Raw genomic sequence first — 27032 nt, 5'->3', positions numbered from 1 at the left:
CCATGAGGCCACATTGTTCTTTCTTTTATCAGATCAAAACGATCAGACAACAGCAAAGGTGCTAGGTTTATTGAGGTTGCAGTGAGATTAAGGTGCTAGGTTTATTGAGGTTGCAGTGAGATTAAGGTGCTAGGTTTATTGAGGTTGCAGTGAGATTAAGGTGCTAGGTTTATTGAGGTTGCAGTGAGATTAAGATGCTAGGTTTATTGAGGTTGCAGTGAGATTAAGGTGCTAGGTTTATTGAGGTCGCAGTGAGATTAAGGTGCTAGGTTTATTGAGGTTGCAGTGAGATTAAGGATTATCTGAACTGATTATATTGGTCATTTGATTGCCCTTTTTACCCATTGCTGTCTTTTTTATTTGTATATATTTTATTTGTATATATTGCTTGTTTTATGTTGCTATGGCCGTTGGCTAATGCAAATAAAGTTTATCTATCTATTGGCAATGTTTTTTGATATGGAATAATTTTTTAATGTAGTGCCGAGAAGGTTCAAGAAATCATGGCGTGGCTAAAGGCTCATCCTGTCAGTGCACTCTCTCGTTCCTCTTGTGATTTGCAAATTTTGGATATGGCTATTGTCGAAAAGATTGAAGAAGAAGTAGAAAAGTGCAAGGTACTGTTTTTATTTTAAGTCTGAGGAACTTAACATATGTCTTGTAATCGCAATATATAGGAATGAGAATATAAATTTGTATTAGAACTTCCTGTCAGAAAAATTGTATTTAACCAGCATGATAGTTTGAGCTTAACTTTGAATTTCAACCTGCTTTATGAGGTATGGCAACTAATAAGAAAACATTAGCAATTTATCTGCTTACTCTATCATATATTACTAATCATTTGTATGCCACTTAGTTATCCAGCAAAATTTTGTATAAAGATTTCAGTCTAGAAAGTTACACATATCAGGTGATACCCAGTGCTAGTCATACTCTGGCTAGACCCATTGAAATCAGTTGAGTTAAGCACACTGATTTCAGTGGGCCCTCCTTTGAGTACGACTTGCTTGGATATCTATTACTCAGCAGGTTTGGTTTTGAAGACTTCTGAAACAGCAGTTCTGATTTGCCCCATTACATTATATTCCTTCAAATTCACTTATGTATAAAATCATTATTTGTCAAGCACTGTAAAAAAAAAAACCACACACTCTCCCAAGTTCAGTGTCCCTGATTATGCTGATATAACATAAGTACTTATGGGCATAATAGACTGTTTTGGTAGAGAGCATTGTTCACTAGGCACAAGTAGTTGAAAGAAAGGTGTTATGTAGAAAGAGAGCGATGATCCAGCTACTTTGAGCGAAAGACAAATGTTGAAAAGCAAGCGTAATCCAAACTTTGTTCTGTGTATTCAGTTTCTTGTTTTCCCCCTTTAGCAAAGGAAAAGCAATAAGAAAGTGCGTGTGACGGTGAAACCTCACTTGTTATTCAGGGTAAGTTTGGGATATTTTGTGAATGGAAGGATACTTAACAGAAATTCTGTCTTGCTCATAGGGAAATATGGTGCCCTCCTGAATTATTTAATTAAAATTGCAACAATGACTTCATGACCAACAGAGTTTGGTGTTCTGTCTATGTTAATTTGATATTCATTTAGACATACTGTACACAGACTGCTTTGAGGAGGGCTTTTTAAACAATTAAACAGTGTAAATAAATAAGAAAGAAAGAAAGCTTCACACAAACTTTCATTATCTTGTTCAGATATTCCTTCACACCAAGTAATAGTCAGGATTCAGGTAGTGCTGACTTTTTAATCTTGCACTGTTACCCATTTATAAACACAATAATATTACACACATAATGCTTCTTATTTCTCCATTTGACATGAACTCATTATCAATGGGTTAACTCCTCCTCCCACCAAGAAAGGTAAGGAATCGTGTGAACAGCATTTGATGGCTATCTCAGTCCTGCTGGTTTTTCCTGTTTCATTCCTTACTGTTTGCTCAGGCAGAGCTGTTAATTGTTCTTGTCACCTGATTTCCCCCTCCCCCCTTTCAACCTCTGTTTTGTCTCCTGCAATAGCTTAGCCTTCTCCTCTAAACTTCATTGCTTCTCCTTTTTCTTATTCAAAATATAAGCCTTTTTCTTGTGTCTCTATTTACTCCCTTCTCTGGCTCCTTTCCATTTCTGCCCAGCATATACAGGTGAACTTCCTCAGCAGGCATGTAGTGGACTCGGGAGTGTGGAACCTCCTCCAGATCTCCATTCATGAAAGCTTCAACGCCCTTTTCCTTAGAGCTATTCATATCCCAAACAAACCATAAGTCACATCTGTTGTTGGCCAGTTCTTTTCTTAGGTTTCGTTCTTACTGGGTAGAGGGCATGAATATACTCAACCTTCCATGATCCAACAGACTGCTCTGTGCCTCCCCCTTCACTTTCTTGATCTCCAGAGTCCTCAATAAAATCCAAAGAGAGGGGACACTTGTTCTGGGAGTCCCTCATTGGTGCAGCATAATATAGTTATCCGAGATTCTTTATCTCGCAAGGGAAGTCCCATTGTTTCTTTCTCCTAGCCCACAAAACCCAGAACTTGCCTACTCCACCCAACACACTCCACCAGGGCATCAGCCACATTCAGCAGCTCTTTTGAGTAATGCTAGCATTTCTGATATGTGCCATGCAGGGTCTACATTCACTGGGCAATTGAAGTTTTCACTGGCCTTCAATAGAAGGGTTCTCCATAACATCCTACCACCTAGACAGCCTTTTATATTTTTAGGCGTTTGTCTGGTTCTCTTTCCAATAAGTTCTATGCTTGCACATCTACTCCTCAGCTGTCAGTCTCTTGTCAACAGTACAGAACTGGAGGTGTTACCAGATCCAAGCTGGAACACAAAAGTTGCTCATATTTTCCCTTCCTTTCTTTTTCTGGGTGCTAAGAGGAGCTAATCCATCAGTAATTGAGGCCTTGTTCACCTCAAACCTGGAAGGGCATTCACAATAAGTGCCCAACATAAATATATAAACAGAACATTTTAAAAAGGGGTTGCCTTGGACATTTCTGATTCTCCACCGCGTTTAAAAAATGCTGTTTCCAATTTGTTCCTTGTAGACTAGTCTTAGTGATTGCATATTCTACAGGCCATGAAGGTAGCAACCAAAAATATGTTACAAAATTATTTGAGTATTTTATCTTTTAATAAAATGTAAACATAATTAATGTTTTGGGGGGGGCTAGTGATTTTGTTCTACAGTGTTAACTATTCATATTTGGATTCTTTTATCTTTGATTCATACTAGCCTTTAGAACAGCAGCATGGAATTATACCAGATCGAGATGCAGACTATCGACTGTTTGACCGTGTTGTTAATGTGAGAGAGTGTTTTTCCGTTCCCCTTGGACTTCGTGGCACTGTGATAGGAATTAAAGGAGGTAACACAATGCCTTTTTGTGAACAGTCTCTTTTGCTTTTAAAATAATGTGAAGATCATTCATTGAATGCAAAATGAGTTAGTTTCACAGATAACGCTAAACTACGGCTAACGTTAACCATAGCGAAAGCTGAGGCATCTATCACAGAATAGTTCAAAGCACCAACGAGAACAACCAGAAGCAGTTAGAATTTTAGGCGTGTTCCATTGCCTTAGTGACTTTTCACTCATGCACCTAGAAATCTGAACCATTGTAATATTTTTTTTTTAAATATAAGATGTAGCAAGTGTTGTTAGTTTATTTATACAGTGTCCTCAGTATGCATAGTATTTTATGGAGTAACTTAAGCACGTGAGGCACATCTGTGCCCTAAAGGCGAAGGAGGGGGCGAAAGTAAGAAGCCTTTTGATCTCACTTTCTCAAAGGAGTTATTTTAAGAATGTGAGCACGCTTGCATACATCACGCCCATCTAGGATGTTTAGCAGAGGCAGGTTTAGGGCAGTGTGACTGGTTCTGCTGCATTGGGCACTGAGCCTATAGGCCACTGCAGGGCGTTGCAACTATGACTTGGTGAATTGAGCAGAGCGGAAGGTGAAAAGCAGGTGGAGTGCTGAATGCTGGACATGCACAGGATGTTGCTGAAATCTGAAAGACTAAAGTCCACCCCTTAGGAGGAGAGAAGGAAAAAGTCTTGTGGTTTCTGTTGTCAGAGTTCATTTATAACAATGCTTGAAGGGCTCACTTAAGTGAGTAGGTATTATACCTAATGTGAGGCCCAAAGGTAGAGATATCTGTACTTAGAATCATAGCACTGTAGAATTGGAAGGGAGGGGACCACAAGGAGCATCTAGTCCAGTCCCCTGCAAGGCAGGAATCCTTTGCCCAATGAGGGGCTCAAACCCACAACCTTGAGATTAAGAGTCTTGTGCTGTACTAACTGAGCTAATCTTCCTGTAACTGCACTTGTTTGAGGGCTGTTGAGTACTGTGACACATCTATGGCTACCTTATGTGTTGATTTACCTTTTGGCTGTAATTTGTAACTCACCTGGGCTTTTGTCCCCTTCCTATACCTGGGGGATGCAGATCCTGCCCTTTAAGGTGCCACAGGACCTTGTTGCAATAGGTTAACATAAATCGGTTAACATAAATTCTGATCAAGGATTGAAGACCTTTGTAATATGGGGGGGGGGGGATGTAGCTTCTTTAACTATTCCAGACTGATTTAGGAAAGCTTCAAATAAAAAACAAGTGATGTACTTAGTTGGGTGACATTGTCTTTAAAACAGTTCCAGCTTTCTAGTACATGTAAGCTAATGCCATAATTTGTTAAGGTTGTCTCCAGCTAAGTCAAACTCAGATTAGACTCTAATAGACATAGCATATTTGGGTCCATTAATTTTAGTGGGTCTACTTGTGAGCATGATTTAATTTGACACAACCCATAGTCTTCAAGATGTCATGAGATTATTTGTTGCACCAGACTTAGATGATTACACCTTTGAAAAATGTTAAGTTTTGAAGTATCTTCATATTTAGTCAGAAATGCTTGCTCATAGTGCATATTTTCTTCAGCCAGCAGAGAATCTGATGTTCTGTATGAAGTACTGTTTGATGAAGAATTTCATGGAGGCTTAACAATAAGGTTTGTTTCTTTGCATCTTTTTAGGGTGTTGCACAGATCCTAGAGAAACATGTAACAATTGCACAGAAAAGTGCTAATGGATATTTAGTCAAATCACCCTTTGAACAACATTAGGTTGGATCCAAATGTAGCATTTTGCAACTATTAGTTCTCCTGTTTGTGGATGAGACTTCAGTCCAGCAGAGGCACTCCTGATGGAAGGGGAGAACCAACAGTGTGGTGTAGTGGTTAAGAGCAGTGGACTCGTAATCTGGTGAACCGGGTTCGATTCCCTGCGCCTCCACATGCAGTTGCTGGGTGACCTTGGGCTAGTCACACTTCTCTGAAGTCTCTCAGCCTCACTCACCCCACAGAGTGTTTGTTGTGGGGGAGGAAGGGAAAGGAGAATATTAGCCGCTTTGAGACTCCTTTGGGTAGTGATAAAGCAGGATATCAAATCCAAACTCTTCTTCATTATCTGCAGCTCCTAGTGCCTCCATTTGTAGAATTGCTAAGCTTTGAGGTTGTGGTCTACGGTCCCCTACCCATATATTTGGGGGGCAGATTTCTATTAATCTTGCACCACTGGCATAACTAAAGCACTCTTTTCATTAGCCTTCCTCTCCTTCCTCTAGGAGCTCGCCTGGCAGAGGGTACCGCATTCCAGCCAGTGCCTTAATCAACCTTTCTTATGGTAATCGGTCTGAAACAGGAAATCAGAAGCTAACTGCCATAGTTAAACCTCAGCCAGCTGTGAGTCCCTACAACTCATACTCACCCGAATCATTTTCTGTATCTACGCAAAAAGCACATCAAGGAGGTCTCAACCATTCTCCTCGCTCCCTCTTTGTTCCAACTCGAGTAAGTCCACATTTCCTACAATTTCCTACAATTATGTCCCAGAAAATAAAGTCATTGTTAACAATAGATCTCCATGGATGCTAACTAAACATTTTTTTAATAGCAGAGTTTAGACAGGCTTTAATGATTACTGTAATCATGGTTAGCTAGCTTAGACTCATCCAGGTTTGCATAAGAAAACACCTGTAAATCTCTTAATCCTCATGATACACTTTGAGGGTAGAGAAAGGAAGTGTGTTTGATAAGGAATGTGTTTCTATTTGGGATAGATTCTGTCAGTATAAGGAAGCTAAGTAGGTAAGGAAATTTCCCAAAACAAATTAATGTTGATGAAAGGTTTCAAGTTGTACAGGTGTTCTTCTTTTGCCACATTCACTGGAGATAATCTATTTCTCTTCTCCTCGGGTGGGTGGAGGGAGGAATCATAGCAATAACAAGTATTTTAAAGAGGAAGAAAGAAGTTGAATAGCTATTCCATTAAATTTTCTTAATCTTTCATCTAGCAAGTGAATGGAAGACAGCATAACAATCTCAAGGTTGAAACCCAAGGCAGTTCCAATTCCCTCCAGAAAGGAGCATATTTAAGCAGCAATCAGAAATACAAAGTAAGTAGCATTATTTTCTTAGTACATGCTAGTAGATGTAGACTGAGTTTGGGAAGGAAGTAGTTTGGGCATGTGGGTGTAAGCAAATATTAAAAGTGGGGAAAATTCATCCCACACAGAATCAGTAGAAAGAACATAGCTCCTTAAAAGTGGAAACCCTTCTGCCTTTTCAACAAAGGAGCCATTTTCCTTCCTGGAAGCTGGGGCTCTCCTAAGAAGTAAGTAGCAGCAGGAAGAAAGAGTTCAGGGAAAATGGGAGAAGGAAATGCTGTGGAATTGTAAGGAGGGTGGGGTGTGGGTGTGTATGGGTAGTAGCGGGGGGTGGGCAGTAACGAATGAGAATGGATACCACATGGGGGATTGAGAGGGTTTTGTATGAAGTGGGGAGAGATTATGGGGTATCTTGTGAGATTGGGACATGGGTCAGTCTGCTATCCGAATAAACTTTTTTAAAAATATATTTTAAACCTCTTTGCAAGCGTGAGCTCATTCTGAGCTTTAGACCGCCTGACATTTGCCCTGCAACCGTTAGTTACACGTGTATACTCCTCTTTTGTGATTTTCCCCTTCTTCCATTTCTTGTACGTGCCCTTCCCAAATCTCAGTTCATCTGTGAGTACCTTATAGAGCCACACCCATTATGCAGCCAGCTTCTTTAGATGCCTCCCGCTTTTTATTTCTTGTCTACATTTGGGCCTTCAACATTTCACCTTGAAGAATCTCCCATCCGCCCCTGTTTAAAAAGTAGAGATAAAATTGAGGAAGGCCCCGTAGGGAAGGGTCTAGGTATATGTGCAAGAAAATATGTGGCAGTGTGACACTGTGAGGCAAAGTCCCATGATACTGTAAGAACTGCATTGGTAAGCAGGCATGCTGATGCAGTAGGTGGCTCCCCCTTTTACCTCTCCACAATGCCGGGAGACCAGAATATGTTTTTCCCATTTCACTACTGCTTTGACTTTATCGGTCTAGGGTAAGTGACTTCACTTACTACCTCTCTTCCTCATTTTGCTTCTCAAACTGTTAGGCTATTAAATCTACACAGCCATAGCTCTCTTGGGTGTAAGGATTTTATTAGAGCAGATCTTGCATAAATGGGTTGGTTTTATTTTTCCTTCCCACCAGGCTCAAGATAAGCAAGATGATGAATTTTGCAGCATATGGCAATCATTGCAGAGCTCTGGAAAGTCTCAGTCTGCCCAACATGATAGGCATGAGAAGGTTAGTTTCTGTAGTGGAGTGGATGTGATGTGTGTGAGATTTTCTGAACAGGATTTTGCTACTGAACAATGTCATTTTCTAGGGTGGAATTTTACCTCAATACATAAAGCTAAATACGGGTGGCCAGTTCTGCAAACCAGGCTTCAATGAGAGTAGCTTCAAGGGCCAGCAAAGAAAACAGGAATCTGTCAGGAAGTGTAAGTACTTTTCTTTGAATTTTGTATATTCCTTCATCAAGTTAGGGATTCAATTTTGGAAAGCATTTAGTTTATTCTAGTCCTGTGGAAAGTGATGCTTATGACAGACGGAGTGTTATAACCCCAACCCTTGGTATTTTCTCTGAAGAAATGCATGTCATTACCTCCCCCTCTCACCAAAAAAGGATGAAAGTGGATTTAGGGTTGCTAATACTTGGAGATCCACTGAAATCAATAACCTTGAGCTTGATTATTATGAGTATGACATAGTTTGCTGTCACACTTTGAATTTTTGTTTGTTTTGTGAAGTATTATTTTTTTAACTTAATCTGATGTGGCAAGAAGTTTGGCACCCATCTCTATTTGAAACAGTTCCTGAGAGGGGCAGCATTAGCTAGCCCTAGTGCAATACCATTGTTCAACTTGGAGTTTACTATTTGCAACTGCAGAAACCACCATTTGAACGACTGAAGTCTGTTTTTCTATGGCTGATGTCACTTAAAGTGCTTTTTCTAGTGGCCATAGCATCAGCAAGAAGGATTTCAGAGCTGGGAGCTTTGTCCGTTGGAAAACATCATTGTGTGCTTAACAAAGACAGAATTGTACTGCAGACTGTTTTTCACTACCAGCAGGAGCTGGTGTTACTTACTTTCTGTCTTTTCCCATGTCATCCTAAAGAACATGCATAGCACTCTCTGGATGTCCACAGGGCAGATTAGATAGATCAATTGATCAATATGGCAAAGCCATTTGGATAAACACGTTTATTATTGCCTCTTAGCCAACATACTTAGGGAGAAAGGTTTCAACATCTACCATAGATAGGTGGATTAAAGCTTGTATTTCTTTGGCATATAATTCTCTTCCATTTGATTCACTCAGTGAGAGCATCAGCAGCATTTTCTACAAGTGGTTTGTAGGGCAGGGGCTTAGGCTACTTCGAATACATTTACAAGACACTATAAAATATACATTTATGCTTCCGCAGAAGCAGCTTTTCAGAGGCGTCAACAGGTCCTTTAGCTGCAGAACAGGAGTGTGGAACATTTGGCCCTCCAGATATTGCTTGAACTAGAACTCCCATCAGTCCTAGCAAGTGTGGGCAATGGCCAGGGATGATGGCAGTTGTAGTTCAGCAACATCTGGATGTCCAAAGCTTCTCCACAGCTGCTAGAAAAAAATCCCACTTGGGTGAGTCTTAGTGCCATTAGATATGGGTCCATGGGATTCACCTAAAGGGTTTCTCAGGGAGTACTGGGAGGCCAAGGCCCACCCAAAGCTGCATGACCTAATTAAGAGGTGGGTTAAGAGCAGAGTGTCTAGAGAGTGGTCTTGCCTTTCTGTCTGTTGACATTTTGGTTGTTAAATATGTGTTGTTTTTAATTGTTGGATGTTTAACTTACAAGCTTATCTAGATGGTGAACTGTTTTTCTAAGGGAGGGATCACTCAGAAATTCTGTTGGAATCATGACATTTTCCTGCTTCAAGTAACGTAAGGAACTCATTGACTTATCTGGCGGTGTCCTAGTGGCCCTTGAGAAACACCTTTCAGTGTGTATCTGAAGAAGTGTGCATGCACACGAAAGCTCATACCAAGAACTAACTTAGTTGGTCTTTAAGGTGCTACTGGAAGGAATTTTTTTATTTTTGACTATGGCAGACCAACACGGCTACCTATCTGTAACCAGTAAAAAGAAAGTGAGGGGAAATATACTAGACTGACGAAGAGGACTCACCGTAGCTGTGCTTCTGTACCTATTTACCTGGGAGTAAGCTCCATCAAACTAAGTGGGACTTCCTTCTTAGTAGACACATGTAGGATTGCATACACACTCGTTTTATATATAAACCGTTTTTTGAAAAAACACGTTACTTGTTTAGCTAATATTATAAACTTTTGTATTTGTAGCTAAAGACGACTCTAAAGGTCCAAGAACTGACAGTCAAACACAGAAAGGATCAAATAAACAGGTAATTTTCTGATACTGTTTTATGTTTGCTGTTTTATGGTGAACTGTTCAAAGGAAACAAAGGGCAGAAATAGCAACGGTTTGTGCGCAGATGCTTGGGTATGCCTAACATATATTTTTGGACATGGATTAAATTGGCAGCTGCTCCTCCGCATTCCTGCCACAGAGTGTAACTATATGTGTGATATATCTGCTTGAGGGAGATGGCCCTTGTATGATCGCATAGGTCGACTAGTGAAGTTGATAGATTTCCAAAATTACTTGTGCAGCTAATCACTGGTTAGGTAGGTGGCCATAGCTTTCAACACGAGTGATGTAAGAAAGTATACCTGCAGGAATAAGAGTTTGTTAAAAAAAAAATCCGCCTAGTTAATTTGCTTTTACATTTGACCTGGTCTCTCTCAGAATTTTGCAGGTGCTAATAAGTATAATGTGAAGCTATTGAAGAGGAATGAAGCCCCCAATGAGCCAGTAGAACCAAAGCCTGCAGTTGACAGTCCCAGTATAACTGAAAAGGTAGGAAAATGGCAATCTAAATATTTGCATATACCTGAGTACATTCTGAGTACATTCTGAAGAAGAAACAACATGACAAGTAGATTTTATTAGATATTAATTTTAATGCACCAGAATTGTCGAATGCTTTATTTTCTTCATGGTCTTTTTTCCATATGGGATTGCACCTGTGAAGAGTACTAGCCAGACCTTTTAGTAAGCTCTAAGCCATGAGATGATATTGGCCTCCCTCTCAAGCATAGGCCAGAGGATCACTAGATTATCCATGTCAGATCCCTGCCTCTCTGCTCAGTGGCCTGCTGCACATAATATGTTTCTCAAAATTGTCATGGAAATGGATAAAATAAAGATTTAAAATTCTCTCTATATAAATTATATCTCATGTATGTGTTGTGAAATATCTTTTGTGGCCATCTAGCTAAATCATAGTGGTAGTATATATACAGAACAACTAAAAAGACTGAGAGCTTGAGCCACTTCGTAGCAAGTTCCTGAATAATTATGAATCCCTTTTACTTGTTTGCTTTGTTTGAAATACATTTAACATGGCCCACATGTGCTCCTGAGCTTTAGAGCCTTTGTCCTTTGCTGCAGTATTGAAGAGAACTCTAGGCACACAGTGGAGACACGGGCAAAATTCTTCCAGACTTTGCAGTGAATGGGGGAGACCTTTTAAGTAATATGTACCTTAAAGGTAAAGGGACCCTGAGACGTTCTCAAAGTAAAGGAAGGATTGAACTCTGAATAATAAGAATACACACTGAGGCTTGAACCAGCAAGACTCTGGGAAGGGTGCGTATAATCGTGTCTCTCTGTCTCCCTCCCAGCCCCTCGGCCCAGGTCGTTTTATTCACAAAATAACTTTTTACAGAGTGTTCATAAGAACCAATCAGATTTCTTCTGAGCATTTCAACAGACCCCACGTGAGGACAAAGTTAAACTACCGAAACTAATTAAGCACGGGGACACCCCGGAGGTGATAAACAAGCAATATACATGATAAGAAGGCTGGCCAGGAGGACAGTGATCATTATCACCTTTATGTGAGATCTGTTTCCTGGCCCTAAGATTAACGCCCTAAGATTAACATATCAGAAAGGCTACTTCAAAGAAGCTGCCCACTGTCTTTGATGACCCAGGACGCTTGCCTGGCTGTGTAAGTGACTTGTGAAGCAAGAGAAATGGGCAGTAGAGGAAATGGCCAGAGATGCAGAGGGTTGTGAGATTTGATCAGAAATTATTGTCAAGGTATCAAACCCAGTCAACACAATGCATTCATCGTGGACACAAGGGCTTGATGCATATTTTATAATTCCTCATAGTAATCCCACCTGACCCCACACTCTGGATATTTGCACTCCTATAGGACCCCTGACCATTAGGTCCAGTCGCGGACGACTCAGGGGTTGTGGCGCTCATCTCGCTTTATTGGCCAAGGGAGCCGGTATACAGCTTCCAAGTCATGTGGCCAGCAGGACTAAGCCGCTTCTGGCAAACCAGAGCAGCGCACGGAAACGCCGTTTATCTTCCCGCTGGAGCGGTACCTGTTTATCTACTTGCACTTCATGCTTTCGAACTGCTAGGTTGGCAACAGGAGCTCACCCCATCACGGGGATTCGAACCGCCAACCTTCTGATCGGCAAGCCCTAGGCTCTGTGGTTTAACCCTCAGTGCCACCCGTGTCCCAATATGTACCCTAAGTTCCCTCAAAATGAATAAGTTTTCATATTGATTTCAGTGGAATTTGCACAGAGAAAATTCCTTTCTCTGAGTTTTGCTCTTCTAATTCTTTCATATATGTATATATCTATATATTCCTTAGAACGGATCTGAACTTGAAGACATTTTGGCGTCTTTGAAAATTTTCAAAGAAAAAGAGGTGCCACGGTCATATCCCAAGGAACCAACTAATGAAGAACACTTGTCTCCACAGTCTTTTGCTATGGTTTGTATGCTGCTGTTGGAATTGACTTCATTGGTTTAACTTTGGATGCATTTAATGTACAGAGTTCTGTGATAAAATTCTCAATTTATACAATATATAAATGCTGTTTGCTTTTTTTTAAAAAGAAAGGAACACAGATGCTCAAAGAAATTTTGAAGATAGATGGTTCTGACACAGCAGAAGCAAAGTCAGTGGCAAATGAAGTGTCTGCTCCAACTTGCAGGCAGGATTCTTGTGTGCCTGCCTCACAACATACCAATGCCAAAAAGATGGGTATGTATAAAAGCTTTGTTCTATAATTGAATAAGTGGTTTGTGCTATGCAGATTTAAGTTTAATGTTTATTGATTATACAATACCTTTTGAACATCTAACATTCAATCAAATTAAACAAAGTACGGTACTCTGGTTCATTTATTCAAACATGGTACAGATTACATGTGTTTATTCTCATTGATAGCTGCTTTCATGAACAAATCCCCTGGCACTGCAGGACCTCAGAACACTCAGGGCATGGAGATTGGAGGCCACCCACTTCTTGGACCACCAAACTCATTATCCACTCCAGTATCTGAGCTTTCTCGTATCTGTTCCCTTCTTGGAATGCTGCAGCCCGATTTCTCATTTCTTAGAACACCACAGGTAACTTAGCTTCAAATAGCAGATCTGTGCAGTATGCAAACAAAAATACAAACCCACCCATAATCTATTTTATTTCCAGTTCAAGTCTTAAATGTGCTTGCAGAAATAGAGACAAATTGTTCCACCCACATGCAAGCAAGGAGGAGGCATCACCATTCTGAGATTTGCAAGGGACAAAATAACTTTATGAACTACCCTAAAAATAAAGGGGAAAGCAAAACAGGCTAATGAGCACTTGACAGCTATTGACTGCTGAGCAACATGGGAATTGGGGCAAAGAATAAACCAGGCAGTGGGGTGGAATGGAAAAAGGAGATTAAAAGAATGGACACACAGGTATAAAAAGAGTAGAGAGAATCATTTCATTGTCTGAGTAGGTAATTTCGGGGTTCATGCTGAGAAGTTATTTGTCAGTGTCCCCAGGGACAGGGGTGAGAGCTGCTCCCCATTTTTCATTGTTTAGACCAGGGTAGCCAGCATGCGGCCCACCAGATGCTGCTAGACTCCCCAGCCAGAATGGCCAGTGGTCAGGGATGATGGAAGCTGTAGACTGGTGACATTAGACAGAAGGATACTTGGCTAATCTTCTATAGGAAACTCTGTCAGAAGGCAAATAAATTGCCCACCCTTTGTATAAATCTCTCCATTTAGCAGTCTGTTTGCAGTATGCTATCTAGAAAATACAGTTGCTTTGTCTTATTTTCTTCCATAGACGATGACAGTTTGCCAAGTAAAGCTATCCAATGGCTTATTAGTACACGGACCTCAATGTCACTCTGAAAATGAAGCTAAGGAGAAAGCAGCACTTTTTGCTTTGCAGCAATTGGTGAGACCAGCAGTCAAAATGCTTTATAAAACCTTAGAATGCTCATCTCCATTTATTAGCTAGTCATGCTTCCTGTATCACAAACTTTAAGTACCCTTTTTCATACAGAGCTCTCTCGGGATGAACTTTCCTCTGCCACCACCGCCTGTATTTCCAAATTATCAACCCATGGGAGCTCTTGTGCCTCCTGGATCCATTCCTCCAGTCTTCACGCAGCACACCGGTACGTTTAATCAGTTTTAACTTCCTGTGTGTGTAAATGCATGTTTTTCATACGGTATAGTTGGAAGCAAATTAACTTTTTGTAGAAGTTGCATAGTAGCAAACTGCTAGTCCTTATCAGCAACACTGCTTTCTTTAATAATTGTATATAATTTGATTATTCTATATAGATTTTATAAACAGCACCCTAAGTTTTTATAAACAAAGTCCTAAAGTTTTTAGGACTTAAAAAAGAATCTAATGTTCTTTGTGAGACAAGTTGCATCATTTTTTCTCACAGTGAGAGGGGAAAGTATTGAATGCATTGATCTCTAGTGTCTCAAAAAGTTGTCTTTGGGGTTCCATAAAGAATGCACCTTTTTCTCCAATTCACTTATTATGAAATATATGAGCTAAATTTAGCAGCTAAATTTCCTTTCTGAATGCCATTCGGAAGTGGAGGGAGGGAGGCTTTGAAAGAGTAGCTACCCATTTTTCTTAGTTAATACTGGAATCTAAAATGAGCTTATTGTTTTTGCAGCTAATTTGTTTCCTTCACCACCTCATGCGTTTGGCCCAGTGCCATGGGGAGCACCAGTTCCAGTCCATGGGAAACCTTACTTTCCTGGTTCCTATCCTGGGAATATGCCTTTTGCGGGCACTGTACCAGCTGGTGCACACAATCAGTTTATACCCTTGCAGGTAAGATCTGACAGCAGCTACACACACACAGAGACACACACACACACAGACACACACACAGAGCCAGTGTGGTGTAGTGGTTAAGAGCGATAGACTCGTAATCTGGGGAACCGGGTTCGCATCCCCGCTCCTCCACATGCAGCTGCTGGGTGACCTTGGGCTAGTCACCCTTCTCTGAAGTCTCTCAGCCCCACAGTGTTTGTTGTGGGGAAGGAAAGGAAAGGAGAATGTTAACCGCTTTGAGACTCATTCAGGTAGTGATAAAGCGGAATATCAAATCCAAACTCCTCCTCCTCCTCCTCTTCTTCTTCTTCTTCTTCTTCTTCTTCTTCTTCTACATATGCTTCTCACATGTTAGAAAACTAAACCTCTTTTTTTTTTTTAAGGTAACTAAGAAAAGGGTTGCCAGCAAGACTAATGTTGAGCCAAAGGAGTTCCCAGGTTCTCTTCAAAATGTGCAGTTAAAGAATGAACAGTCAAGCATTGACACTACAAAAATGAACCCACAGGATGCTTCTTCAGAACATTTAAGGTCTCATCAAGCTGCTCCATCTTTCCAAGAGAAAATGGCTCCTTCAAGCTCTGCATCTCGTAAGAAATCAATACCAAATGTGTCTACCAAGCGAAAGCCCAGAAAACTGGCTGTCAATTTTGGTGCACCCAAATCTTCAGAATAAGTATGGGTCATGGATTACTTTACATTTCCTTAGTGTTATAAAACCAATAAATATTATTTAAAAAATGTAAGCATAATAATTTGAAAGGTGTTCTGAACTGTAAATATTTTCTGTCAGTCACAATGAAAACAATTATGTTCACTGAAGAGCTTGATTTAATGTGATGTAAAACACAAGAAACTCTTGAGTTAAAGTAACAACCCTGTCCATCATGCCTCAGTCTGAAAAGTGGGGTTTGTGTACTGTCCCAGAAGTGGAGCAATAATACTGACTTGGCCGTCTTAATTGAGAAATAGCTTTGTTTAAACCAACATATAAAAGTCCTCAATGAATGCAAAGCATAATTCTTGATGTCTTGTTTTTAATGATATAATAACTTCTAAAAGCAATTTATTTATATGTAACTGGTATACTTTATTTTTAGATTTTTCAGGTTTTTTGATCTGATACAGTGTGCATAGATTTTAACTATTGTGGCATTGCCAGTTGACTTTATGTAAGGTTCATTTCCAGGAGTTATGCCAAAGCAGCTTAATAACTTGGACTATTGTAATAAACTATCTTTAACTAAATGCCACCACAAATGAGCCACTGACAGAGGAAGCCAGAGCAAACAAATGCTTCAGGGATTTGCAGCAGGAGTAGACAAAATGTTGTGCTTTCCAGATGTTGCTGGACTCCAGCTTCTATTACTCCCAGCCAGCATGGCCAATGGTGAGAGATGATGGGAACTGCAGTCTAACAACATCTGAAGAAGACCATGTTGGTTTCCCCCTTTTTACAGAATAAGAGGTACCTCATCACTGTAACAAGTTGTAGTTTTGGGAATGACTCCTGTACGCTTCTCTACTAATGTGCAGCCTCCACAACAGATCTGGCTCTACTTTTTTAAAAGTACTTTCATTGTTCTGAAATAGTATATACTCCTTGGATCTGGTATCACCAAAGCATGATTCCTTAAATAGTACAGTTTCAGAAATAATGGTGAATCGTCCCAAATATTCCAAATTAGTATGTGTGTAAGCTAGAAGACAACCCAGTCTAATTCGTATTCAGACTCAAATTGTCTTCATTCTGCTGTGCTGTTTTAGTTCTACTGTGCTGCCTTCCTATGATCTACTTGTTCTTCAGCACAAATTCGTGTTTCATAATCTGAGATATGTAAAATACCAGCCTGAAGGATACTTTTTATCACTTATTTTTTAAATGCCACAATTTCTTAAAAGAGAAACCAGCTAAGCTGTTGTGGGTCACACAATACTCCCCCACCCCCTGCCTCAAATAACATAGATTAACCTCTATATAGGAAAATAATTTTGCAACAGTACCCTAGGTGCAATCTTAGCTCCACTTCTATGTATCATGGAGTTATTTAAATCTAAAATTGCACCGTATCCAAAGCACATAAAAACCCAACTTGGTAACACTCTTCAAACTATATAGTATGGAATTATTATTTTTTGTCATGTAGATTAATTTTCATGTTCTAGTAGTACTGTGCAGCAGTGGGGAACCTTTTGGCTCCACAGGCCAAATCCTAGTCCAGGAGGCAAAACTTGACAGGTGCCAGTCATCTGACATCAGGAGATTGGATGTTCAGCGCACCACACAGAGCTTGCAAAGAGCCTTGTATAATGCTCTTAATTAAAGTGCCTGTGGCTTCAACTTCACGCCCATCAGCTGTTTTCTGTAGGTATTGGGGAACTCACTCATGCAGCTGATAAGCAGGCTTCAGCTCTTATCATCTATCAGCTAATGGCACCAGCGGGTTCTACAGAACTCAGCTGCAACAGATGATCCACCAGGCTTTGACTTTACTACTGATGGTTGGTAGAAGTGAAGCCTGATTTTCCTTGCTTGCTTTAAGGCTTCTGGTTGTACACTGGAGCCACAGGTTCCTCTCCGCTGGGGTTGCATTCCTTTGTTTTAGGGCATTGTTGCTTTGCTGCATGTGAAGTGGTCCTGTTAAGGTGAAAAGTGCTTTCCTCACTGCTTTCCATTTAAGAGTGAAAATACATGCTTAATGGGACTTAAAGCACTTAAACTCAGGACAGTCTGGCCATATTTCCCTTGACAAGGTCTGTCATACTGTTCTCACTGGTATAGTTTAAATTATTTTCTCAGATCATATTGCCTGGTAACTTGACTTCAGTCTCTAGAGAATGAATAAGGTGGACTCCCATGGAAGTGAGAACTGATTTATTTTACTATCGAGTCTCTTAAACAAAATAAAATTTTCATTTGTTTACATCTTTGGGGTATATATATATGGTTACCTGACCCTTAATGCAGGCACTGGAATTGCTTCTAACATGCTAAATTCTGTAAGACTTTCTATGGGCCCTGCTGCCAGCATAATAGAAATAGACATCCTGAAGATTTATGTGTATCTTAGAACCAGCAAAATTCTCATGTTTGTCGTTACCTATTGAACAGGGCTTCTTTGTTTTCCATTCTAATAAAAATGCCCATCCAATTTTCATCAGCCTGGTTTCCATCTATACTTGTCATTGTACCTGTTTCACTGTTTTCTATTCTCTATAATCTGCAAGATTAGTATCAGTTTCTTTATATCCACTGCCCAGTTTTTAGATACATAATCTCTAAAACATAAATAATTGGCTTATAGAATTTTTGCTTGTTTTTTTTTAAATAAAGTTATATGGCTTATTTCTCTCAAATGTATTTTGTAAATGCTGGAAATTTTCATTAAGATCTTGTACAGAGCAGTATTTTATTAAGATCTGAAAGGGAAGACTTTTTGTGCACATTTTTATAGTTTCTTTTTTAAAAAGAACTTTTGTCTATCTGCCAAAGTGAAATGTTTAAAACTGGCATGATTAATATGGAGTGTATTTTTGTGTATAGTGTTGTGCATTTCAGAATTCTAGCATGTAGCTGTGCAAAAGTATTTTTAAATATAAATGTACAATATACCCTGAAGGAATAAATCATATGGATTAAATACTCTGGAGAACTTTAATACAATAATTTTATAAAAGACTTGGCCTTGTCTGCTTGGAATAAAAATGTAAAGAAAATTTTTGAGTTTCGGTATGTTTATTTCTCATTGGAAGAATTACGTCAGACATGGCTTAAACTGCATGTTCTATTTGGTTGTGGGGGTTTGCGGTAATTTGTTCTTAAAATAAGCCATAAAATTTAAGTTTGCATAGTCATGATGCAATCTTGGATTAAGGTTAAGATTGGCCATTTGTTTTCTAGAGAGTGGCAGGAGAGGTACAGTTCAGTTCATTCACACTAAAACTGCTTCTTTGTAGGAGAAATGTAAGAGAGTGGGGATAATATGCCTTGAATTACCACTCTAAATGTGACCAATGTTAGGGCAAACAAATGGACGTGGTCTGAGTATGCAGGGTTTGTATGCACAAGAGCAGTTTATGAACGCAGCCCCAGGAGGAGAGAGAGAGAGAGAAGGGCTGGATTCAGGCTATGCTATTTGCAATTTGACTAATCCAGTATTTAATGCCCCAAAGATATATCAGGTGGAAGCTGGAATGCACGCAATCAGCTTTCTGCCCAAATGCTTAGTAAATGTTTAAAATACTGTAAGCGCTCTGTAAAAGCACCTCTGAAATATTGTAAACATCTTTGTAGCCTGAATCAAAGAGTAACATCTCCTGACCAACACCCAAAAGTGCAAAGAGAGGACTCTCAAAAACTGCAGATTTTACACTGTGTGTGTGTGCGCGCACACAGTGTATATTGCAAGGCAGAAGATAAAGTAACAACGCCCTATTGCAGATAATAAAACTTTGAATTGCCAAACACATTTTGACCATAATGTTTCCTCAGTGGTTCACACTGAAAATACATTTATTGCTTCAGAGGGAATCCGGAGTACACAATATCTCAGGTTTGAGTTTGCCTCAGAGTGTGCTCTTGGAAAAAACTGAATGTGTTCGGAAGGCAGTATGTTTGTAACAAAGTTTCATTTATCTGCAATAGGCAGTTGAGTTCCTTCTGTCTTTCATGATACACTAATTTGTCACTGTGTTCAGAAGCTGTTTTAGTTTATTGTTTTGCAACTGAAAGAATCAGAATTGTAGAGTTGGTGGAGACCCCAAGGGTCATCCAGTCCAACCCCCTGCAATGAGAGGAATGTTCTCAACTGTCTAGCACATTCTACAATTTTCGGATATCAGTTTTGTTTGCAAAGGGCCCCGCTGTTTTCCGGCTTTACGCTGAAAACTGCACTGCAAGTTTAGAGAAAAGGTGAGTAGGGGGGTGGCATGATTAAAATTTTGTATGGCATGGAGGAAGGGGCTAGAGCGGAGTTTTTTCTCCCCCTCTCATAACACAGTAACTCCTGGACATCTAATGAAGACTGAAAGATTGAGGGCAGGATAAAAACAAGAACATTCACGCAGCGCACGGAACCCACTTGCATAATGAGGTCAGTGATGGCCATCAACTTGGACGGCTCTGAGAGAGGATGAGGCAAATTCAGGGAGGGCAAGGCTGCAAATGACTACATACTAGTCATGCAAAGCCGGAGGCGGTAGGAGGGAAGAATGTGCTCCTCCTCAGGTCCTGCTCACGGGTTTCCCAGAGGCAACTGGGTGGCCACTGCCAGACCAAGACGCTGGACATAGGAGCCAACTCCTAGGGGCTGAGGTCTCTGCCAAGCCCCCCTCCCAAGTTGTTAGGCATTGCTCTTCATATAGTGTGCCACATTTTGTGATTGTGTGGGGTGGAGCTTCCCTGTTCAGGGAAGTTTGTAATGTGTGACATTTTAATGTATTCTTAATCTTTGTTGGGAGGGTGGCTGGGGAAACCCAGCCAGATGGCCGGGGTACAAATAATAAATTATTATTATACCTGCCCCCCAATATCTTATCCAAGTTGGCACCTGACCCTCTGAGATTTAACTGCTTGCCCTGGAAACCACGAAAAAGTGGGGCGGGAAACTGCAAACCTTGGCCCTTCAACCCCTTGCCCGGCGTTTCAAAACAGGCCGGGCCTCCTCTTCAAAGGCGCCTTCGCGCCCTCCGGCGCACCAGGAAGGCGGCGCTCCGCTCCGCTTTGGCCACGCCGCCCCTTCCTACACCTACCCGCCTTCCTCTCCTTCGCAATCACTGCTGGCGTTCAAAGCCGGCCGCCGCTGCCGCCTCCACCTTGGCCGCTTTCTCTTCCCCGGAGTCCCGCCCTGCATGGAGAGGCGTTGCTCTCTCGCCCGCCGTCGGCGCGGCGGCTGCGTCCTTCTCCTTCCTCCTCCCGGGGAGCTTTTTAAAAGCGCCTGGGTGCCTTTGCGGAGCTCGGGCGCCCGGTTCTTGAGGGGCGACGGCAGCGAGACTCGGAAGAGCAGGACGCCGCCATGGCCTCGCCTGCAACCGCGGAGAAGTATATCTTGGGTGTGGACGTGGGCAGCACGGTGATACGGTGCCATGTTTACGACAAGGCGGCGGTGCTCAAGGGAGCCAAAGCTATGCAGGTGGGAGCTGTGGTGGGGAGGAAGGGCGGGAGGGGGGGGGATACAAGCCGCGTCAGAAGGTACAGCTCGATTTTAACGCATGTCTGCCTAGAAATAAGCCCTACTTTGCTCCTGTGGACAAACACAGACGTAAGAGTGCAGCCTCTTTAACCACTTACCTGGGAGTGATATGCCTAGGATTGTACCCAGGATCACAGAATCCTAGAGCTAGAAGGGGGCCATCTAGTTTAGCCCCCCGCAATGCAGGAATCCTGCTCTATCAGCTGAGCTATCCTTTGCGTGTTTCTCCTTCCTGTTCCTTTCTTTTCTCTCTTCTCCCCTCCATCCCAAAGACAAAACAAAGCCTGGCTCCTGTTCTGTTAGTTCCCTGATGCTTCCACCAGTCACTCATTAGTCAAACTGGCTCGTGTACCGCAACATTTTGTTGCAGGCTCTGATTGCTGTGGAGGATGAATGTGCCAGCCTTCTACCACGCATAGGCACATGAGAGCATCATGTACAGAGGTGGTAAATGGTGGTAGCATAGCAACCTTCTTGATTACTAGATCAACGGGAAGGGAAGAATGGGGGAGACCCTGTGGGTATTGGAGCCTACTGTAGGACTAGCGCAAAAAAAAATTGTTTACTACAAAGAACCTAATGAAGCGTAGCACTGTGTTGCTGAGCCAATGTGTTGAAGAGCAGGAAGCTCATCCTTGGGGGGGAAAAACCATTTGTTACTGTGTTTTAATGAACTGGTTTGCGCAATCCGCAGTATTAGGATTCTTGTTCTTTGCTGTTAGTTCCTGTCCCCCCCCCCCGCCCCATGTCTGTAAAATAAATCACACAAGCTGAATTTGAAAGGCAGAAGCAGACTTGGGTTTGGGAAGTTTGGGATGTTTCAGAGGACTAAGCGACAAAGCTCAGAGATTCCTATTGCAGATTAATTGGTTATCGAACAGGCTGTGCACATTTTGTCTGGACGTGCACCTTGGTGCTTGATGATGCAACTGTTTCCAAGTACCAGTAAGCTGACATGTTGCAATGCATGTTTACCTTCTGTCAGCATGGTCCTAGCCTACATTTATCAGTTCAAGGAACTATATAGTACAGTGGGACCTCAGGTAACATATGCTTCAGGTTACAGACTCCGCTAACCCAGAAATAATACCTCAGGTTAAGAACTTGCTTCAGGATGAGAACAGAAATAGTGCTCCGGCGGCGCGGCAGCAGCGGGAGGCCCCATTAGCTAAAGTGGTGCTTCAGGTTAAGAACAGTTTCAGGTTAAGAACGGACCTCCAGAACGAATTAAGTACTTAACCCGAGGTACCACTGCATAGGGCTAGGATAATGGCACTTAGAGTGATCTGATTGGCTCAAACTGCATGTTGCATTAAATGTGTGCTTCCAGTTACCCCTTCTCTTTTACCAAAAGCAGCTGTGGGTACTTAAGCTAGGTTAATGGGAAGAGGGTTTCCCTGCTGCAATTTATCACTTGATGCTGATATTTAAGGTCAAACATCAGTTGTGGGAGGGGACTTTTGATGGGAAAGTGGCACAAGGAAGAAAGTTTCACTGCAGCGTGATCCCAACTCAGATACAACTGTCTCCGAGCTGCTTTTTGTTAAATAGAGACAATTGTTAGCATGCCCTTTAAAGCGCCATATTTTTCGCTCTATAAGACGCACGAGACCACAAGACACACCTAGTTTTTGGAGGAGGAAAACAAGAAAAAAAATATTCTGAATCTCAGAAGCCAGAACAGCAAGAGGGATTGCTGCGCAGTGAAAGCAGCAATCCCTCTTGCTGTTCTGGCTTCTGTGATAGCTGCACAGCCTGCATTCGCTCCATAAGATGCACACACATTTCCCCTTACTTTTTAGAAGGGAAGAAGTGAGTCTTATACAGCAAAAAATACAGTATATACTTCACATAACTTGTGGTGTAGCCTTGTGTTATTTGCAAACTAGTTTAATTGCAACACTTGTCATCACGATTAAACTTAAGTGTTTAATGACAGAAGGAAGAAACTAATTAACTGAGTGTATTTGTTTACCTCTATGAAGGATTACTTCTTATTCAAAATACCTTTAAATAGTGTTGACCTGTACATGTTTACTGAGAAATAATTTTTGCTGAATTCATTGTTGCTTAGGATTGCACCCATGTGTGTCTATGACAAGAAGACAAAGTGATGTACTAGAAAATTAGGTAGCAATTCTATACATGCCTGTAACAACACACTTGAAGGAGTTTGGCCTAACACAGGTGCCTTCGACTGGAGGCTATCTGGGTGGGTCCAGGGGGTTAATGGTTCTTTGTGGGATGGTGTGGTGCCACCTGCATGAAGAAAGCAATTATGGTAAGACCCTTCTCAAGAAGCCCCACTTGGGCCCAGAGTTTTGTGATAACTACTGTCCAGTTGCAAATATCTTCTTAGTAAACTTCTCAAGCAGGTGTGCTTAAAAGAAGGCTGTCCAGCTACATTTTAGTTCAGCTTAAAAAGCAGTTATGGAACCCCATGCCTGTTACTATTAATGGGGGAGGGACAAGGGGAATGTGACTCTGTTGATTCTTTTTCTTTTTAAAATATATGCTATTTATTGTTTTTTTGAAAGGAATATGAGAACATAACACCACCACCCCCTTCGCACATTTCTCCTACTCACCCCAGAACACAGATTCCTATGGGAAAACGTAATTCCAAAGTCCTAATCTTTTATTTCCGTTGTGACATTTGTGAATGTTCCAAAGATTCCCAGTTTTGGACAAGAAGTTGTCAAGCTGCTGCTAAAAGAAAAGTAACTAATTCTTTGATTGTCATTTTCACTTTTAGAGCTGGTTAACAGTACTAATTTTATTTGTAATCGGAATGTTAATCAACAACATTCTTCCAAAATGGCTGTAATTAGTCACTTGCCTGCTACATATGTATAGTGGTTCTAACCTCTTTACACCCTCTCCAGCAAAGAAGAGGAATAGCTTTGTTGAGGTGACTATATCTCAAAGGTGATAATGCAGAGACATCACCTTGCCGACAAAGGTCTGTATAGTTAAAGCTATGGTTTTCCCAGTAGTGATGTATGGAAGTGAGAGCTGGACCATAAAGAAGGCTGATCGCTGAATAAATGATGCTTTTGAATTATGGTGCTGGAGGAGACTCTTGAGAGTCCCATGGACTGCAAGAAGAGCAAACCTATCCATTCTTAAGGAAATAAGCCCTGAGTGCTCACTGGAAGGACAGATCCTGAAGCTGAGCCTCCAATACTTTGGCCATCTCATGAGAAGAGAAGACTCCCTGGAAAAGACCCTGATGTTGGGAAAGATTGAGGGCACAAGGAGAAGGGGATGACAGAAGACGAGATGGTTGGACAGTGTTCTCGAAGCTACCAGCATGAGTTTGAGTAAACTGCGGGAGGCAGTGGAAGACAGGAGTGCCTGGCATGCTCTGGTCCATGGGGTCAAGAAGAGTCGGACACGACTAAACAACAACAACAATGTAGAAGCTTCAGAGTATTTTCCTATAAAAGCATGGATGCTGACTTTAATAGCTTCTTAGCCCACAGGCTATGCCAATCTACCCCCCCCCCCATTACTGTCTCTAGATCTGATTCTCGACTATGTTATATCAAATTTGTTTGGCCTAATTGCGTGTCACTAATTATTTCATAATTATTGATAATATGGGCTTCGATTTTGCGTTAGTGCTTGTAATTAGATTTTCAAATGTTGATAGAGGTTTGGAAGCATGTGCAATAGCTGTTGGATTTGTTAGAAAATTTGTAATGGCGTTTATATTTCGCCAACTCCTAATGTTTTGTCTTGCGTTGCATAGTTATTGTTCGCCTGTCAGGGGTATGCCATCTGCGTAAAAGTTTCATAGTTTGAATGAATCCATCTTCCTCCGTTGCTAACACAAAGTACCATACTTCGTTTTTCTATGTATCTGCCTCTTTCATTTCTGCAGGGAGCAGCCCTTCATACCATGAAGCACTAACCACACTCTGGACCCAACCAGTCAGGCCCCCTCAGCCAGAAGGGACAGGGTCAAGGGGCATCTAGTCAGATGCATTGCCGTCAGCACCTTGCCCACCTTATGTAAGCTGGTCCCACTAAGCATCCTCGATAGCAGCACTGGGTACTTCAACTAGAGCTGCAACAAGACACCAGCAGAACTCTGTGGATTAGTGTCGTAACCAGCCATTGTGTACCAGTTGAATTTCTTGTTTGCTCTGTACATTCCTCACTTCTATATAGGTCAGAAACATTTCCCCAGATGCAATCAAAAGCAGAACTCCCTAACTTTGTACTTGGCAGTGGTGTATGACACCTTAATCTCACTTGTGACCCAAACTTAATTTGAGCTATGGCTTTCTGACCAGAAACCTGTTTCCATACATTATTATTGAGGCGCGTTTGCTTACAAACCCAACTAAACTAACCTGTTCAGGTTGATACAGAGAGCAGTTTTACTTGCGCTGTATTGTCTCTGTGGGCCAGCTGTCCTAAAGACATAGTGTGGTATTTACTCAGAGTATACCCTTTGAAATGAATGAACATGACTAAGTTAGGCCCATTAATTTCAGTGGATCTACTCTAAGCAAGGTCCGTATAGTTAAAGCCATGGTTTTCCCAGTAGTGATGTATGGAAGTGGGAGCTGGACCATAAAGAAGGCTGATCGCTGAAAATTGATGCATTTGAATTATGGTGCTGGAGGAGACTCTTGAGAGTCCCATGGACTGTAAGAAGATCAAACGTATCCATTCTTAAGGAAATCAGCCCTGAGTGCTCACTGGAAGGACAGATCGTGAAGCTGAGGCTCCAATACTTTGGCCACCTCATGAGAAGAGAAGACTCCCTGGAAAAGACCCTGATGTTGGGAAAGATGGAGGGCACAAGGAGAAGGGGATGACAGAGGACGAGATGGTTGGACAGTGTTCTCGAAGCTACCAGCATGAGTCTGACCAAACTGCGGGAGGCAGTGGAAGACTGGCGTGCTCTGGTCCATGGGGTCACGAAGAGTCGGACACGACTAAATGACTAAACAACAACAACACTCTAAGCAAAACTTAGACAAACATGACTATTGCTTGCCAGAATTTAACTCTCGAAACAAGGGAATTCAGACTTTTAAAAGTGAAACCTTAGTATATTCAATAAAAAAAAAACCATTTCTATATTGGTCTTTAAGGGTTTGCCATTGAGTGGCTTCACATGGGCTCACTTTCTTAACTCCTGGGATTGTAATAATAATAATAATAATAATAATAATAATAATAATTTATTTATAACCTGCCCATCTGGCTGAGTTTCCCCAGCCACTCTGGGCGGCTCCCAATCAAGTATTAAAAACAATGCAGCGTTAAATGTTAAAAGCTTCCCTGAACAGGGCTGCCTAGTGTATAAATAATCAAGCTGGCACAGTTGTATAGCTTGCAACAGTTGGATATTGACATCTCCTAAATGGAAGTGTTAGTTCACATTGTTATAAGTTGGTGGGTGCAAGACTCCCTAAATTCTGGATCAAACTATAGTTAGAATTTAATTAATACTTCGGGGAAAGGCGGGGGAGAATTTAATTATGGCTTAGAGTGCTAGAGTTGTGCTACTCCCATGTGTGTATTGGAGCTAAGCCACTGGATGTGTCCACTGGATGTGTCCACAGCTACTTAAGTCAGCACTAGCCTCCTGCATGAGCTGATAGCCCGGGGGGGGGGGAGTAAGGATTGATTAGGACACTGAAAAATCCAGGGCAAATCTCATTTGCAAATGAGTGGGATCCTTACTTCAACTGAGAGTTAGTTTAAAAGACAATGCCAGTGTTTATATCAGAGTTTAATTAGGTTAAAGTTTAATTGCAGAAGAGTTTAATTGCAGAGTTGCAATTAGGAGTTATGCAACAGATATTGTAAGCAGCAGGCTGGAGAGAGTCAGAGATCAGTGGTTGAGAGCAGTGGTTGTGGTCTCCTTAAGTTCAAGGCTGCTGTGGCTATGGGAGAAGCCTCCTGCGGTGTTAATGCTGTGAACGCCTTTGTTGAAGGCTCAGGTTGTAGATATGTGTAAATAAACCATATACAGTGGTACCTCGCAAGACGAAAGAGTTTTTCGTTTTTTGAGTTGCTTCGCAAGACGAATTTCCCTATGGGCTTGCTTCACAAGACGAAAACGTCTTGCAAGTTTGTTTCCTTTTTCTTAAAACCGTTAATACATGCATTCCTATGGG

The 27032-nt window shown here is 41.4% G+C and overlaps 2 protein-coding genes across 2 annotated transcripts in view; both read left to right on the top strand.

The window, feature by feature from the left end:
• XRN1 (5'-3' exoribonuclease 1) overlaps positions 1-18410 on the top strand; it is a 45130-nt gene extending 26720 nt beyond the window's left edge. The window contains exons 27-43 of the mRNA XM_083503639.1: positions 482-617; positions 1383-1439; positions 3256-3388; positions 4964-5033; positions 5648-5873; positions 6377-6478; positions 7604-7699; positions 7782-7896; positions 9806-9867; positions 10272-10382; positions 12205-12327; positions 12453-12600; positions 12787-12968; positions 13681-13794; positions 13903-14017; positions 14537-14697; positions 15084-18410. Coding sequence (XP_083359765.1) covers positions 482-617; positions 1383-1439; positions 3256-3388; positions 4964-5033; positions 5648-5873; positions 6377-6478; positions 7604-7699; positions 7782-7896; positions 9806-9867; positions 10272-10382; positions 12205-12327; positions 12453-12600; positions 12787-12968; positions 13681-13794; positions 13903-14017; positions 14537-14697; positions 15084-15374 — 2242 coding nt within the window. The 3' untranslated portion in view covers positions 15375-18410. The remainder of the gene's footprint in view (positions 1-481; positions 618-1382; positions 1440-3255; positions 3389-4963; positions 5034-5647; positions 5874-6376; positions 6479-7603; positions 7700-7781; positions 7897-9805; positions 9868-10271; positions 10383-12204; positions 12328-12452; positions 12601-12786; positions 12969-13680; positions 13795-13902; positions 14018-14536; positions 14698-15083) is intronic.
• Positions 18411-20471: 2061 nt separating this feature from the next.
• The window catches only part of GK5 (glycerol kinase 5), a 28320-nt gene continuing 21759 nt past the window's right edge, over positions 20472-27032 (top strand). The window contains exon 1 of the mRNA XM_083503703.1: positions 20472-20829. Coding sequence (XP_083359829.1) covers positions 20713-20829 — 117 coding nt within the window. The 5' untranslated portion in view covers positions 20472-20712. The remainder of the gene's footprint in view (positions 20830-27032) is intronic.

Source organism: Podarcis liolepis (genome assembly GCF_965112155.1).
Source record: "Podarcis liolepis genome assembly, chromosome: 5".
NCBI classification, from domain to species: Eukaryota; Metazoa; Chordata; class Lepidosauria; order Squamata; family Lacertidae; genus Podarcis; species Podarcis liolepis.
Note: the sequence above shows the minus strand (reverse complement) of the source record. Positions and strands in the feature narration are given on the sequence as shown.